The sequence below is a fragment of the Drosophila suzukii genome, chromosome 3 (genome assembly GCF_043229965.1).
Source record: "Drosophila suzukii chromosome 3, CBGP_Dsuzu_IsoJpt1.0, whole genome shotgun sequence".
In the NCBI taxonomy this organism is placed as follows: Eukaryota; Metazoa; Arthropoda; class Insecta; order Diptera; family Drosophilidae; genus Drosophila; species Drosophila suzukii.
This window is the reverse complement of record NC_092082.1, coordinates 40,649,556-40,667,345: the sequence shown is the minus strand read 5'-3', so window position 1 is coordinate 40,667,345 and position 17,790 is coordinate 40,649,556. Positions and strand designations below refer to the sequence as shown.

The window sequence follows — 17,790 nt, the reverse complement described above, 5'->3', positions numbered from 1 at the left end:
TTATTTAAAATATTTTTGAAGGCAAATTTAATTTTTTAATTTTTTTTCAGAATCTTTTTAATGAGCATTCACAAGGAATTTTATCCAAATGGATTTCCCGGTTGTTATATTTAGTTGATTATCTATCAGATAATATTGAGGACGAGCACCTTCTTGCAGTTTTTTCCCTTTTGGGAACAATTGCATTTATGTTTGGTGTTGGCTATATATTAATGTACTTTGTAAGGGCCGAAGAGGAAAAGCTGAAGGCGCAAGGTCATCTTATTAATAATCAAGGTATGTACTAAAATATGACACATTATTTAGGCGCACTTATACAATTTCTTTCAACTACGCCTCATAATTATTCCCACCCAGTTCAGTTTCGCACACTCCGCACCAAACGTATAACTGAAACACCCAACCCGTATTGTAAGCACCAGAGCCCCAAAGCGAGCCCTGAATTAAAATAAAGTTCGACCTAAAATAGTAAATAGTCAAATAAAATTTTTTTTTTTAAATTTACTCAAAATCGAATCAACACAAAAATTTGATTTTACGCAAGGTAGACAGTGTCTCTCTGTCGGTCTGTCTGTCTGTCTGTCTGCCTGTTTGATTGAGATTTGGCAGGCAGATTCCTGAGCTTTTTACGCAGCGCAAGTTTGTTTCAGCAATGTGCCACGCCCACTCTAACGCCCACAAACCGCCCAAAACTGTGGCTCATACAGTTTTCATGCTAGAATAAAAATTTCAGATGAGATGTATTGTTCTTATCAATACCTATTGATTGACCCAAAAAAAAGTTTGCCACGCCCACTTTAACGCCCACAAACTTCAAAAAGTCGTAAGTATGAGCGTGGATATCTCGGAAACTATCAAAGATAGAGAATTGGGATCTCAAATTTAGATTCCGTAGCCTTAAGCGCAGCGCAAGTTTATAACGCGAATATGCCGCCCACAAGCCGCCCAAACCTGTGGCACCCACAATTTTCATGCTAGAAAAAAAATTTTAACTAAAATAGTTAGTAAGTCTCGTCAATACCTATCGATTGACCCAAAAAAAAGTTTGCCACGCCCACTCTAACGCCCATAACGCTAAAAACTGTCTTCCGCCCACATAACCATATATTGAGATCGCGGGTAGGTGACGCATTTCAGTCTCGCTTTGCTGCTTGCATATCTCCATTTCCCTTTAGTCGCTTTAGCTGAGTAACGGGTATCTGATAGTCGAGGTACTCGACTACAGCGTTTTTCGTTGTTTTTAATATGGTATTCAGTACTGACCTTCTTTATATACAGATGGTGAAATTTTGACACAGCAAAATGTGTGAGTTTATTATCCTTTATCCATTCATCAAAACTTAAACCAACAAAATGTTCTGATCCCAGATTGGCGTAGGCCAATAGACAGCTGCTGGTCTGGTATTCGTTGAGGAATCCCAAATGCTTAAAGGCTCTTAGGGTGTTTTCGAAATCGACTAGTTTTTGAAAACATTGCGAAAAATCTTTGCTCAAAAATTTAACTAGGCCCTAATTTTGCAGGGATTTTAAAAGGAACAAATATGCCAAAGTAAAGTGTGTAGATGTTACATTATTCTTTACAATATGTAAAACATGTATTTATCATAAGGCGTTTAGGAACTGTGAGCCTTTGAATTTTATCCATTTCTTAATTTTTTCCCTCAAAACTTCACTCAATCGGTTTAATACTACAAAAATTATCCAAGGACCGTAACAAAAAAACTGACAATCGTAATTTTTAGTCTAAACTTTAAAGTGGCCTAGAATTTATTAAAATGCATAACATTGCAATGGAGTATCATGTCGACGCGTATTTCCGTAAAAAATATGAACAAATTAAGGATCGGTACATTTTGCAACCCCGGTTTCCCTATCTTAAATCTTCTAAATGTAACCTTTTCTACTTTCTCCGCAATTTCTCTTGAATCAATCGACCTATTTCATTTTTTAGTAACGAAGTTGATGAAGTTCACAATACTTTTCAATCGGCGTATTATTTATTTCGACGAATCGAACTATACTATAGAAGTCTCTTCGCGCACACTCCCAGTATGATTCGTCACTAGTGCCAGTCACAGTGATATACTCTTGATCAGGAACGCTACCCGGGTCGATCCGTATGAATGCTGTGATCTCAAAAACCATAAAAGCTAGGCATGCAATTCAAAGTAGCTTTGGTGCTAGAAGCCGAGGCACTCGGCTATAGAGTTCTTCCTTGTTTAACATCTGATGTAATCTTAAAAGTCCACCACAAAGTATTTATAGCTCATTTTGAATATTAGGTGTGTTATACAATGCAATTCGACGAACGTCTTCGATATGTTTTTTAAAAAAGTGCCACCGCAATATATTCGCAACTGCGTTTAACTTGTATTATACCTCCATCCTGATGCTTGCCTCAAAGTGTGGCAAATATATAACGCACGAAATAATTCAGAATATCATCTGTTGTTATGTTTAATCAGTTTTTTTACCCTTGGAGAGGGTGTAATGATTTCAGTCAGAAGTTTGCAACGCAGTGAAGGAGACGTTTTTCGACCCCATAAAGTATATATATTCTTGATCAGCATCAGAGACGAGTAGATCTATTTCGATCTGTTCGATCTGATTTTATTGCAGGTAGTAAAGAAATTCAAGTAATTTATATAACCTCTATTATTTAAATATCCATTGCTGCAATCATATGATCACATTGTCGCGCCTACCGCTCACTTATACATGCAGATTACATATGTACATACTATCGCCCCTTTGTCATCTTGAATTCAAATATTAAACCAGTGCATATGAGAGATCGACCTAATTTGGACGCATTTCTCAAATAAATCTGCATTTGGCAGAGTCCGCATACTTTGGCTTTTGCAAGTCCTAACATAAATCCTAATCGCAAATAAAATTGTTAATCAAAAGTCCCACTGCCCGTGCGCTCTTCGGCGGAGCTAGTGATCAATACATAGACGCAGAGTTGTACTGCCTTCAATACACCATCGGCCCGCAATTTGAATCATCGAAACGTAATTGGATATTCGTAGATACCTGACTCCAACACTTAGAAGGTAAACGTTGAAATTCCGACGCAAGTACAGTTTCTCCAGCTGAGGAACAGCGGCCCAAAAGAGACGAATCAACCGTAAGCTCGACTCTAGCAATTGCAATCGTTGTTTATTATTCCCCTATGACCAAACACACATACATACCTTTGAAACTAATTGGTAACTAAATTAGTAGCAAATTGAGACTTTATCGCCAGAATAGCTGTATTGTTTTCTTTCATTGCCGGCCGGGGCGTTCCCATTAGATTTGAGTGATACATAAGGCATCGGTTCACGTAGTACTCTCTGCACTAACGCAGTATACTTCGCTATTAACTCATCGCAAAATGACTCCACCTCCTGATGCTCAAATTGTGAGCTTAAAGCAGCAAAGAAATACAATGCGGGAAAATACAGACTGATCTTGCTGACAATAATAATAAACGAAAATACAAATTATAGCAAAAGAAAACCAAATTTTAAAAATAAATGATAATTTAAGTCATCGAGTAGTTCAAATGCTGATAAAACTGCCTTTTTTGATTGTGGTAGCTTTCTTTGGCCAGTAACATAAGGATCTGAGCTCAGAAGTAATCTGTGCATCAAATCTGTTTTTTGTCAATCCGAAAAGTCTTCCTGGTGTGCTGTCACTTAAACATTTTGATGTCCTTATCTTTTGACTCTGCAGCTTCTTCTGATAATTCTCCAATCGACACAAGTGCATAATTTATGACATCTGGAGCATGAACTAAAATTTTGTGTATGGATGGTGGAAGATAGTACCATGGATACAAGCTAATCAGCTTTCTAGCAGTATCAAGTGCATATTCTCCAAATTTTGCCGCATTGATTTTGTAGCCTGATGCCAATGTCCACGCTTAGCAGTTTCGATCATTTCTTAAGGCTTACTTGGAGTGCGTTTCATTAAAATTGTTTCCTTTTCGTTAAGCCAATTAGATTGGAATTCAAGAACTGATACCTTTTTGCATTTATATTGTGTCCAAAACGAAGTAATTATACCCGTTACTCGTAGAGTAAAAGGGTATACTAGATTCGTCGGAAAGTATGTAACAGGCAGAAGGAAGCGTTTCCGACCCCATAAAGTATATATATTCTTGATCAGGATCACTAGCCGAGTCGATCTAGCCATGTCCATCTGTCCGTCTGTCTGTCCGGATGAACGCTGAGATCTCGGAAACTATGAGATTTGGCGTGCAGATTCCTGAGCTTCTTACGCAGCGCAAGTTTGTTTCAGTAGAGTGCCACGCCCACTCTAACGCCCACAAACCGCCCAAAACTGCGTTGCAAACTTTTGACTAATGTAATAATATCCTCAGCAAGGGTACAAAAATGTTGCCTTATTACTGCATACCGGTTTAGGCTTCATTCAAGTCGCTTAAATAATGCCCGAGCTCCACGGTTACCAAACTTTCTTGAGCAGTAAGATCAATTAAAGTCCAAATTTATTATTTTAATAAATATTTTACAATTTTTACCCTCAATTGTTTTACCCATACGAAAGACATCTAAAAATTGATTTTTTGTTGATGTGCTGTTGGGAGCAAATATTTGCAGTATGTTTTAAAAACATTGTTGTGACTTTGAGCTTTGTCCATTCTGCAGCTGATCGACTTAAGGTTTATAGCTGGACAGGAAAACGAAGCAACAAAATCATCATAACATTAAGGAGCCATTATAAAAAAAATCGTGAACCTGCTCCTCCAATGCTTTAACTAGATTTAATTATCCTTTTAGTTAAAAAGTTAAACTCCTTTGGGGCATCAATTTTTTCCCGTTTTTTCATTGGAGTTAATACCCAACATACAAACATTCTTTTGAAAAATTTTAAGCCTGTGGCTAGCGGATCCGTGCATTTACAATACTCCTGTTTGTGAGTGAACTTGGTACCAAGTAGTAAAACCAAAAGTTTATCAAAGTGATCTTTAAACCTCAAAAGATCCTTCATGGCATCATGTATGAAATTCTACCTGGTTCGAGCTGGTGTTTTTAGAGAGTATCCCACCAGGTTTTGGATGCACTCTGCATTTCTAGGGCAATCGCAATTGTTCCAAACTGGAAAGCACCTAAAAAAATGTAATGAAGTCTAATTATAGACAAAAAATACAAAACTTCATTATTTTAAACCTTTTAAACAGATTAGCATTCTCATCGAACACTATGCTGTCAGATGTAATGATCCTCATATAATCCGTGGTAGGATCTTTTCCTGGTCGACCAAATGTCAGCCGTGGAGCAAAAGTATGATTCCAACACTTTTATCAACGTTTTTCGCCTTCGAACAGTTGTTGAATTGCTTTTAAAAAGAAAAGCACGAAAAGATGCATTTTCAATTATTGACAAAGACGAAAATGTTTCGACAACGAATTTTAAAACAATCTCAACAAACTGTGATTGTCCTAATCCACCTTTTCTCGCCCCTTTACCCTGTTGCCTTTCGTAGAGAAATTCATCGTACTCTAGAACATGCTTATCCTGGAAAACAAAATTGGAGATAACCTTAAGTGCCCCTTGATTTTTTTCAGGTAGCTTTGACACACAGGCAAAACAAGATTGGCATCTCTCTCGCCTTAAAACTGAATAGCGAATGAGATGGGCAAGTTGTCTATGTTTTTTACCAATAAAATTGGTCATAGCTAAACTTGATTTAACGTCCCATAAGAGGAATTTTTTCTCAGACTATAAGATTCTACGTAAGTGCGAGCGAGACAGATATACAGGGGTGGTCAAAAGTATTTATGCAAAACAAAAGTTAAATGTACTCATAATTTGCACTAAGGTTAGGTTAGGTTAGGTAGGAGTGGTTGGGGATTAGATACTAATCCCCACATTTAGGCCACACTGGGCCCCTTGTGAGCTCATGGGTATTTGCTTTCGCGAAGTATTTTGTTCTTCTTAGGAAACATAAGAGTTTTTGAATGTTTACGCCTTGAATGGCCGCAAGGTTCGGAAGTGTGTAGCTTCCTAGGGTTTGAAAGCGCTTTAGGCTATGCGCTGGGCTGAAGCATAGGAGGTGTTCAATGCTCTCCTCTTCGTCTATCTGTTTGCAGCTGCGGCAGAAGTCGTGGTTACTGAGTCCCAGCCTGTGCGCATGAGTCCCTATAAGACAGTGGCCCGTGAGGGCATCTAGGAAAGTTTTTGTTCTTTTCAAGTTGTAATTTGGCCATGTGAGTCTAGAATTGTGGCATGTTGAGATTGAGTTCCAACTGTTGTTGGAAAGAGTGTACAGTCTCTGCCTGAGATAGAGCTTGCAGGTAACCATGGGCATCCCACCGTGTCCTTATCGCGAAGGATGTCGGCGGTTGTCCCTTATCTTGCTAGCTCGTCAGCTATGCAGTTGCCCTCAATATTGCGGTGTCCAGGCACCCAGATGAGGTTGATTCTCAGATGAGTGGCCTTCTCGTTAAGAGATTTGCGGCGTTCGGAGATTGTTTTGAGTTTGTTGTGTAGGAGGTGAGGGCCCTGAGGGCCGCTTGACTATCCGAGAAGATGAAAATGTCTATGTCGTGATGCTCTGGTGTGTCCAGGTGGGCGATAGCCTCCTGAATTGCCATGACTTCCGCTTGGAAAACACTACAGTGGTCTGGTAGGCGAAATGAGACTTTTATGTCTAGTTCGGGAGAGAAGACTCCCCCACCTGCTTGTTAGTTAAGCTTGGAGCCGTCTGTGTATATGTTGACAGCGATTTCGAATTGGTGTGGGAGGTTGTCCCAGTCTGTACGGGTGGGTATGAAGATCTTGTATCTTCTTTTGAAGTTGACTATAGGTGGAACGTAGTCTGTACTATGTGCTATAGATGTCTGGTTTGTTAGGATACTGGAGTGACCCGTAGAGCCTGTTGTCCATGCCGCTGCTTCGCGGAGCCTCAGCGCTGTTGCAGATGCCCAGCTTTTGGCAAGTATGTCCAGGGGTTAAAGGTCGAGAACTGTGTTTAGTGCTTCAGTGGCGGCGGTGCGGAGCGCCCCACTGATGCAGAGTTCTGCGCTTCTTTGGATCTTGTGAAGGATCCTGAGGTTAAAATTCTTTTCTAGGGAAGCTTAGGCACGTTCTCCTCTACGGAAACATCGTATGGTGGTGGAGTTCCTGCAGATTAATCTGCACCACAGCAAGGCAGCATCCGCTGCCCTCCTCATCCGCCTGGCAACACTCAACATAGACGTAGTCCTCATTCAAGAGCCATGGATTGTTTGTAACAACATCTGTGTCTTATCAATCCCCCTATACAAGCTATTTTACACCAAGGGTAAGGGTAAAACCAGAACCCGCATTCTTACAAAGACACACTTACACCACACGGAATGGGGAAGTGCAAACACAAACGAAAGGGGTCAGTTACTCTGAGACTAGCCCTGACGACCAGAGTATAGACAACATCTCGAACCCTGACCGCATTAAGTGGACTATTAACTCTTTTAAGCCCTTCACATCCCCCGGCCCGGACGGGTTCTTCACAGCCCAGCTACAACGGACACTAGATATATCCCTACCCTGGCTGACAGCCATCTTCCACGGCTGCCTTGCTCTAAACCATATTCCAACAAGGTGGCTGGACGTTAAGGTAATTTTTATACCGAAAGTCGGCAAGCCCTCCCACACCAACCCAAAGGACTTCCGCCCGATTAGTCTGTCTTCCTTCTTGTTGAAGAAAAGGCTAATTGACATCCATATCAGGCTAAACTTCAACCCAAGCCTACTCTCTGACGCACAGCACGCGTACCGTAAAGGCAGATCAACAGATACCGCCCTCCACTCTCCAGTATTTAGTAAAGAGAGAGGTTTCCGCAATAAGGAATGATCTCTGGCAGCGTTTCTAGACATAGAAGGCGCCTTCAACAACGTCACCCCAACGGCTATCACTGGCGCTCTGACTGAACTGGCATTGAGCGGCCCATAGTGGGACTCATACACACCACGCTCCAGCAGAGTAGTGTACTCCACTATGGGATCAGCCCACTCGACCAGGAATGTCAGCAGAGGAACCCCACAAGGGAGTGTACTCTCACCTCTTCTATGGGTTATAGTGGTCAACAAACTACTATCACTTCTAGAAGAGGCGGGCACTAAAGTGGTTGCCTACGCGGATGACGTGGTTATTCTACTGCAGGGTAAATTCCCGCAAATTCTTTGCAATCTAATGGAGACAGCCCTATCCACCCTCTCAAGGTAAACGGCTGTCTGTGGACTGGGAGTTAACCCAGAAAAGATCGAACTAGTTCTTTTTACAAGGAAGTATTAGGTACCAAATCTAACTCTCCCAAACTACACCAAACGCGATTAACCCTTAGCAATCAAGCAAAGTACTTAGGTGTCATCCTTGACAAAAAGCTCCACTGGACAGACAACATCCTAGATCGCACACGCAAAGCGGCCATAGCTCTCTTCGCTTGTAAAAAAGCCATAGGGAGGAAGTGGGGTTTCTCCCCCATGATAGTTCACCGGCTATACACTGCAATAGTCAGGCCCATTCTTTTCTACCCTCCGTTTCCTTCGCTATGTCTTGGAGAACAGCGCGACCTGGTCGGGTCCTGTCCTGAGTGCTCAGCTGCTCCAGGCTTTTTATCAGCTCGGAGTCGGTTGACACGTATCCAGTATGGGTGGCCTCCTCGTGCTCCATTTCGTCGTCGCTCGGGGGTTCATACGACGCTCAGGCAGCCAGGTCGTCTGCCGCTAGTTTGTCTGTGTCGTAGATGCGAAGTTGCATCTTATCGAACCCGTAGTTCACCCAGTTTTGTTGCGCTACGAGGGGTTCCAAGCGGGCCTGGCACGGGAGGATTACCACGTTCATAGTGACGCGCTCGGTTTTCTCCAACCATTTATCTGGCTCCGAGGGTTCCGAAAGCAGCCACACCCTCGCTCTCGGTCGAGACGGGATGTCTGCAGCCTCGCAAACTGCCAACTTGGCCCCGGGGTTGACCTCGCCGACCTTGTTGATGGCAGCCTTGTAAAGTGCTGCCGATCTTTCGTCCTCACAGGCGATCAACTTCACGTTGCCCTGGTACCACCCTGCATCTGTGCAATCGGGTAGCGGACCTGGGTTCTCGTACAGCACTTTTAAGGTCACTGTCGCAAGGGCCCGTCTAACCAGACCCCGTTGGTTCTTGGGATCCTTCCGCCTTCATCGCTCTGGTGGAAGACGCCAATGATCTTCCGATCCTTTACTACTTCCGCAAAGGATCTCGATCATGTGCCGCGGTTGAGTTGCTTGTTGCTGTTGCTGGTGGTCATAGCGATGTCGAAGTCTGGGACTAACGCCTTTGCCCAGGCTATGTCTTCTTGGATTTTTTGGTAATCCAATTTCAACGTTTGATCCTCACGTATTGGGTTGGTGGCCAGCCGTTTGAGGACACGGAATGCTTTCTTACGTTCGAGAGGTCCTGCCTGGTTAGGTGGTGTTCTCTTGAACTCCTTTGCCCTGGTACTCACCACAAGACCGGCTTTGGTTGGAGTAGCTGGTTAGCTAGGTCTTTATGGTGAGTTGGGCTTGTACGGCTGCGTTGTTCGCTGGTCTTGGCAGGGGTCGACGTCACATGGACTAGGGTTTTTGGAGCCGTGTTTTTTGCTCGTCATATCGTCGTTGGATGCGACTTCCGACTTTTTTGGTCGCCACTTGCCTGAGCTCACCGTTTGAGTCTGAGTTTTTTGTTGACTCTCGGCGCGGTACGAGTGACACCTTAGTCCAGCACAAGCGCGACGTCGGTACTGCTACGGTGCAGATACCCGCTGACTGTCTTTGGCTACTTATTTACGCTTTATGTTGGGGTCTCGCAGTAGCCGGGCCGTAGCTACCCTGGAGAACCAGGGCGCTCGCTATCCGCAACCTGCGACCCGTTCGGTAGCCTTCAGCTCGGCGCCCTTCGAGCCATCCCACTAGCTCTTTGGCCGAATAATTTGCATTTACTTCATGAACATTTAGGCATCAATGGAAAGGTCATTTAAATTACGTTTGAATAATACAAGACTTTTCTTAACCCATTCAGTACTCATTGAAAATGCCGAATTTTTGTGAAAATCTACATTTTGAACTTTCTTTCTAGACTTAAAAAGGAAAATTTTTTAATGAAAAAAGTTTCTTAAACAAAACTAATAGTAATTGAACTGCAGAGAATCACTCAATTGCAATAAGTCCCACTCACAGAAAGCTCTAAAGCTTAAAACCGAGGTATGATTGTCAATGAAGTAGGAGTTAGAGAATGAGTTCAGTTTGAGACTTATCAACAGTAGGTCGGTGTTCTTCCAAAATATTGTAACCAGTGTAAAAGTAAAATTAAATAAAGATTTTTTTTTAAAACACTTATGGTGCAGATCTTTAATTGGCGCAGCCGGTAGGATCTCAAAAGTCCTTTTGAAAAGTCACCGGTACTGATCCACTACAAGGATAATACTAAACAACTAGTTTATCCTGATCAGCGAATAATCAGTGAACAAACAAAAGACAACCACCGAGATCCGCATAAGAATCTATGTGCAAATTTCGCACGAAGAACTTACAACAACAAAATCCAATTCGGTCAATGTGCGCTTAAAAACCTAAAAAAAAGTGCCAATATTGAGAAACAAAAAGTCATTGTGTAATTTCTACAACCAATAGACTAAATTAAAATCCAAATCGGTCAATACGCGCTAAAGAAAACTTAAAGTGCAAATATTGAAAAGAACAATACAAATGGCAAACCCCTCAACGTTACCACAGTTGTCCGAGATTCATTTGAATCAATTAATCGGCCAAATCAAGGAATTGCCATATTTCGATGGAAGCCCATCGGAATTAAGTCGATATATAGCCAGAGTGGAGTACCTTTTACAACTATACCCTACTCAAGACGTCCGACAAACTCACATCATATACGGAGCTATAGAGAGGACCACTGTCGACTCAGCCCAGAGAGTCATCGAAGAGGAGAAATCTAATACATGGATAACAACTAAAGCAGCCCTAATCAAGGCCTTCAAGGATCATACCCCATACGAGGATATTATAAAACATGTTCGGGACAACCAAGATCAAGGAAGCATAAGAAAGTTCGATAATGAACAATTTAGGTCTTCAAAAGTAAATAATAAGTTAGAGTTAGAATCGGATCAAATAGAAAGATCAATTTATACAAATTTTCTAAACAAAACAATTAAAGATTGTATTGAGAGAAAACTTCCCGATAGATTATATAATTCCCTATCCAAAAAGGATATTTCAACACTTGCTAACTTAAAAGAATCAGCAATGATTTTAGGTCATTGGGATTCAGTCCCTTTTGATAATTATAAACCAAAACGAAATGATAACCGAAGGAATTCAGGAAGTAACCTTTCACACCAGAATCATTACTACCAAAAATATAATTCTCAGACACATAATAACCCAAGATATAGTTACAATAACAACCAAAACAACTCAACAAATCCTCAAGGTTCGACGAACAGAAATCAAATTCCCCCTATAAACCAGGGAAATTATCATGAGTTTAGGAGAAACTTAGACCAAGGCAAGGCCCAAAATCCCCTAAATATCCAGGCATCTACATCGAATAATTCTTCAAACGCACCCGTCAAAAGACAGAGAGAAAACGAAAGTGCACAGAACAGAATGGATGTAAATTTTCAGCAAACTGCCTCGGATATAGAAGATGTTGCCCATTTGTAAGAGTGATGATTAAGGGAAGACTCCTTAGAGCAATGATGGATACCGGGTCATCTATCAGCTTAATGACAGAAAATTTTTGAAGTAATAAAGAACAAATAGAGAAATTAAAAGTATTTACAATAAACGGTTCAATGGAACTAAAAAAAAGCATAACATTAGATCCTTCCAAAATTTGTCCGACTAAACAAAAATTCTATTTACATAAATTTTCCAACAACCACGACATCCTAATAGGTAGAGACTATTTAAGAGACAGTAAAGCAAAAATAGATTACGAAAAAGAAACAGTTATGTTAGGAAACACACTACTTTATGTAAAATATGTCGAAAACGATATAGTGAAGGACAAGATTGAAGAGGATAAGACCGCATTAGAATGCCTTAATCCGACCTTATCAAAGGGCCAATCTTTTAACTTTGCTATTAATAATGAATTAAAAGAATGCAATGAATATAGATTAGGATATTTAAATGAGGAAGAGAAAGAAAATTTAAAAAGGGTTTTGTTCGAATACAATGACATCCAGTGCAAGGAAGGTGAAAATTTTACTTTTACAAGTACTACCAGGCATTCGATACAAACAAAACACGAAGTCCCAATATATAGGAAACCATACAAATACCCTCAAACTTTTGACGAGGAGGTTAATAAACAAACAAACGAAATGATCGAACAAGGAATAATTCGCAAATCAAAATCTCCCTATTGCTCACCAATTTGGACAGTTCCAAAAAAAAGTGATGCATCAGGAAAACCAAAATTCAGACTAGTTGTAGATTACAGAAATTTAAACGAAATCACAATCAATGATAAATTCCCAATACCCAGAATGGATGAAATATTGGACAAACTAGGAAGATGTCAGTATTTCACTACCATCGATTTAGCTAAAGGATTCCATCAAATTCAAATGGAACCAGAGTCAATAGCAAAAACAGCATTCTCAACCAAACATGGCCATTACGAGTATACCCAAATGCCATTTGGCCTTAAAAACGCCCCCACACCTTTCAAAGATGTATAAACAATTTATTAGAGGACTTAATCTATAGAGATTGTTTAGTATATCTAGATGATATTATAATTTTTTCCACTTCATTGGAGGAACACATTATATCATTAAAAAAGGTATTCCAAAAACTTCGAGACGCGAATTTAAAACAAGGGAGAACGCTATAGTCGAGTACCTCGACTATCAGATACCCGTTACTCAGCTAAATGGAGATATGCAAGCAGCAAAGCGAGATTAAAATGCGCCACCTACCGGCGGTATACAGATTTAAGCGTTATGGGCGTTAGAGTGGGCGTGGCAAATTTTTTTTTGGATCAATCGATAGGTATTGACGAGACCAATACATTTCAGTTAAAATTTTTTATCTAGCATGAAAATTGTGGGCGTCACAGGGTTTTGCGGTTTGTGGGCGTTAAAGTGGGCGTGGCAAATTTTTTTTGGATCAATCGATAGGTATTGACGAGACCAATACATTTCAGTTAAAATTTTTTATCTAGCATGAAAATTGTGGGCGTCACAGGGTTTTGCGGTTTGTGGGCGTTAAAGTGGGCGTGGCAGTCTACTGAAACAAACTTGCGCTGCGTAGGAAGCTCAGGAATCTGCACGCCAAATCTCAATAGCCTAGCTCCCATAGTTTCCGAGATCTCAGCGTTCATCCGGACAGACGGACAGACGGACAGACGGACAGACGGACAGACGGACATGGCTAGATCGACTCGGCTAGTGATCCTGATCAAGAATATATATACTTTATGGGGTCGGAAACGCTTCCTTCTGCCTGTTACATACTTTCCGACGAATCTAGTATACCCTTTTACTCTACGAGTAACGGGTATAACTACAATTGGATAAATGCGAATTTATGAAAAAAGAAACAGAGTTCCTAGGTCATACAGTAACAACGACAGGCATAAAACCAAACCCGAAAAAAATAAGTGCTATTGTAAATTTCCCGATACCAAAAACCCCAAAGGAAATAAAATCATTTCTAGGATTATGTGGATTTTATCGAAAATTCGTACCGAACCTTACAAACATTGTAAAACCAATGACAATGAAATTAAAAAAAGGTGTCACAATTAAAACTAAAGATAATAATTTAACCAGACTTTAGCACACCATTCTCTTTAACAACGGACGCAAGTAACATGGCGAAAGGAGCAGTATTATCACAAAATCATAAACCAATTTGTTATGCCAGCAGGACTCTTAACGAACATGAAATAAATTATGCTACTATAGAAAAAGAACTCTTAGCAATTGTATGGGCCACCAAATATTTCCGGTCACATTTACTCGGCAGATTTTTGAAATACTAAGCGATTACAAACCCTTAGTTTGGCTAAACAATGTTAAGGAACCAAATAGGAAACTACAAAGGTGGAAAATAAAATTAAACGAATACGATTATCAAATTAAATATTTGCCAGGAAAAGAAAATTATGTAGCCGACGCATTATCCAGAACTAAAATAGACGAAACTATGTATACAGATAATTCTGAAGAAAACATACCAGAAGAAACTGCTAGTAACGCAGATGCAACAGCGCATAGTGCCCAAGAAGATAACCAAAACTACATTTCTATAACTGAGAGACCATTTAACTTCTTCTCCCGACAGATCGAACTAATTAAAGGAAACGAAGATACAACAGAAATAATAAAAATTTAAAATCAAAATTATTTATAAAGAAATGACAGAAACTTCAGCGAAGAAAATAATTTAAAACAAGGAAGAACGCTATAGTCGAGTACCTCGACTATCAGATACCCGTTACTCAAAGGGAAATGGAGATATGCAAGCAGCTAAGCGAGATTAAAATGCGCCACCTACCGGCGGTAGACAGATCTAAGCGTTATGGGCGTTAGAGTGGGCGTGGCAAATTTATTTTTGGATCAATCGATAGGTATTGACGACACCAATACATTTCAGTTAAAATTTTTTATCTAGCATGCAAATTGTGGGCGTCACAGGTTTTCGCGGTTTGTGGGCGTTTAAGTGGGCGTGGCAAACTTTTTTTTAGGTCAATCGATAGGTTTTGATGAGACCAATAAATTTCAGTTAAAATTTTCTATCTAGCATCAAAACTGTAGGAGTTACAGTTTTGGGCGGTTTGTGGGCGTTAGAGTGGGCGTGGCAGTCTACTGAAACAAACTTGCGCTGCGTAAGAAGCTCAGGAATCTGTACGCCAAATCTCAATAGCCTAGCTCTCATAGTTTCCGAGATCTCAGCGTTCATCCGGACAGACAGACGGACAGACGGACAGACGGACAGACGGACATGGCTAGATCGACTCGGCTAGTGATCCTGATCAAGAATATATATACTTTGTGGGGTCGGAAACGCTTCCTTCTGCCTGTTACATACTTTCCGACGAATCTAGTATACCCTTTTACTCTACGAGTAACGGGTATAAATATTTATGCACTAAAAAGAGCGCAGTTTGTTTCCATAATGACTCGAAATTATAAATGCAAACCATTTAACAAAATTAGTAAGATGTACAGCCAGACTCGAAGATATATTGACATATACAGACTTTAAAAAAACAATTTTGAAAAGACATAAGGAACTATTACATCCAGGAATCGAAAAAACTACTAAGTGGTTTAGAGAAAAATATTATTTCCCTGGTTATCAAAAGTTAATTCAAAATATAGTAAATGAATGTGAAATTTGTAACATCGCTAAAACAGAACATAGAAATACTAAACTGACATTTGAACTTACCTCAGAAATTCAAAATATAAGAGAAAAATTTGTTATGGATTTTTACATGGTAGGTAACCAACAATTCTCATCGTGTATCGATGTATATTCAAAATTTGCTACCCTAGTAGAAGCCACAGGTAGAGACTGGTTAGAAGCCAAAAGAGCTATTATGAAAGAATTCAATGAAATGGGAAAACCACAAGAAATCAAAGCAGACAAAGATTCAGCATTCATGTGTGTAGCCTTACACAATAGGTTAAATTCAGAACAAGTACAAATTCAAGTAACAACAAGTAAAAACGGTATTTCAGACATAGAAAGATTTCATAAAACAATAAACGAAAAATTAAGAATTATAGGAAGCGAATCAGACATTGAAAACAGATATACTAAGTTCGAATTAATCCTTTACATTTACAATCACAAAACAAAACATAATGCTACAAATCAAATACCAGCTGTCATATTTATGTATGCAGGAACTCCTGATTACGATACACAAGAAAAGAAAATGAATAGAATTAAAAAAATTAAACGAGAAACGTCAGGACTATGAAATAGATCCAAAATACAAATAAGCTCCTCTAGTGAAATCCAAAACTACAAATCCATTTAAAAGGTCAGTAACCTTGAAGAAAGTAGATGAAAAACATTTTGAAGAAACGAATAGAGGAAGAAAGATTGTTCATTATAAATCAAAGTTCAAAAAGAAGAAGAAAATAAATAAAAGTAAATATGATGATAATTCCAGGCAAACAGAAGGAAATGAACGGACTCAGGTAAACACGCTGAAAACAATAATTTTCTCTATAATATTAGCAACTGTAATTCAACTGACAATTGGAAAAAGTATTGAAATAAATCCCATAAAGGCACAAAACGGATATCTTGTATTTAAAACAGGATCGATCGAAATCGCATACCATTACTTAAAGATGAGATGAAACAGAAAATCAATAATTTGGCTAGCGTTCAAAATACGGATTTAAATATGATTATCGATGTCCTAAATAACGGAATCGAAATAATTAACAAATTAAAAGAAAGAGGGCAGCAAGTCAACGTTTTAATATTTAACTTACAACACTTTACAGAATATGTAGAGGATATCAAATTAGGAATGCAAATGACAAGATTGGGACTATTTAATCCAAATTTCATATTTGAAAAATATGAACCCTGAGAAATTGTTGAGAATCAAAACATTAACTTGGCTTAAAACAGACACAAATTAAATTTTGATTATTTCCCATATTCCTTCAGAGATAGTCAAATCTCCCGTTTTCGAAATTATTCCTTATCCCGATGAAAATAATAATATTTTAACAGAAAATATACTTGAGAAATATTTCATATATGAAGACAAATTATTTAATAAAGAAACAGGAAAAATTGTAATTGACGATTGTATAAATGGAATACTTAGACTGGAAAATACTGAATGCAAATATACGAAAACTTACAAAAATTTCCAAATTAATTTTTTTGAACCCAATATTTTATTGACATGGAATATCCCTAAAACATTACTGAATCAAAATTGCATTAATAAAGAAATTTCTATAGTCGGAAGTAACCTTATTAAAATCCTTAATTTTTCAACACAATTAGATGAATACACTCTTTCAAATTCAATGTTAGATTATACACAGAGTGTTTACATAAATAATAATGTAACAAAATTAGAACCATTGTCTTATATTCAAACAAAAGAGATAATAGAATCACATACAAAATATTATAATGTATTCCAAACAATTACTTTAACAACCTTTGTAATCATTTTATTGTATTTATGGTATAAATTTAAGAGCATACCAAGAAAACTTATTGTAAAATGTATAAAACCAAAGGAAGAAACACCAAAAAGTACAGAAATTGTAAACGATCTACCAAATCAAATTAACATAGAAGAAAATACAATGTTATACCCAAGATTACCGACCTGAGGACAGGCGAAATTCAACGGATGGGGGAGTGACATATCCATAGTACCACATACTCCTATGTACATGTCCACACACCCACACATACAAGTTATCCAACCCGTGAAACGGTTCCACTTATGGAATTTATAAACTAATTTTTGAATTCAATCTCAGCTATGTTACCCTTGCCTTCAGCGACATTGCCTTTGCCTTTGTTTCAGATTCTGCCTTTGCCTTTGCCATTCACTTCGAGGGCCGCGCTTGACCGTCCTGCTAAGATAAATAAACCAATCGTAAAGTAAACACAAGCTTCCGTTCGAAGCCCAAACTTTTCCGTTCAAAGCCCACAGTATTGCGTTCTAAGTTCAGAACATATTGCGTTCCGATTTTCAATCAAATTGCATCGGTCAGCATAATTTCATTTCACAACGAGATGCGACAGTTTCAG

General features: G+C 39.1%; 1 protein-coding gene across 10 annotated transcripts in view; it reads left to right on the top strand.

Annotated features, from left to right (window-relative positions):
* The window catches only part of l(3)80Fg (dnaJ homolog subfamily C member 16 l(3)80Fg), a 554,754-nt gene that overhangs the window by 410,983 nt on the left and 125,981 nt on the right, over positions 1-17,790 (top strand). For all 10 annotated transcript variants that reach the window (XM_065868464.2, XM_036822415.3, XM_036822413.3 and 7 more), the window contains one exon: positions 51-276. In XM_065868464.2, the coding sequence (XP_065724536.1) occupies positions 51-276 (226 nt within the window). The remainder of the gene's footprint in view (positions 1-50; positions 277-17,790) is intronic.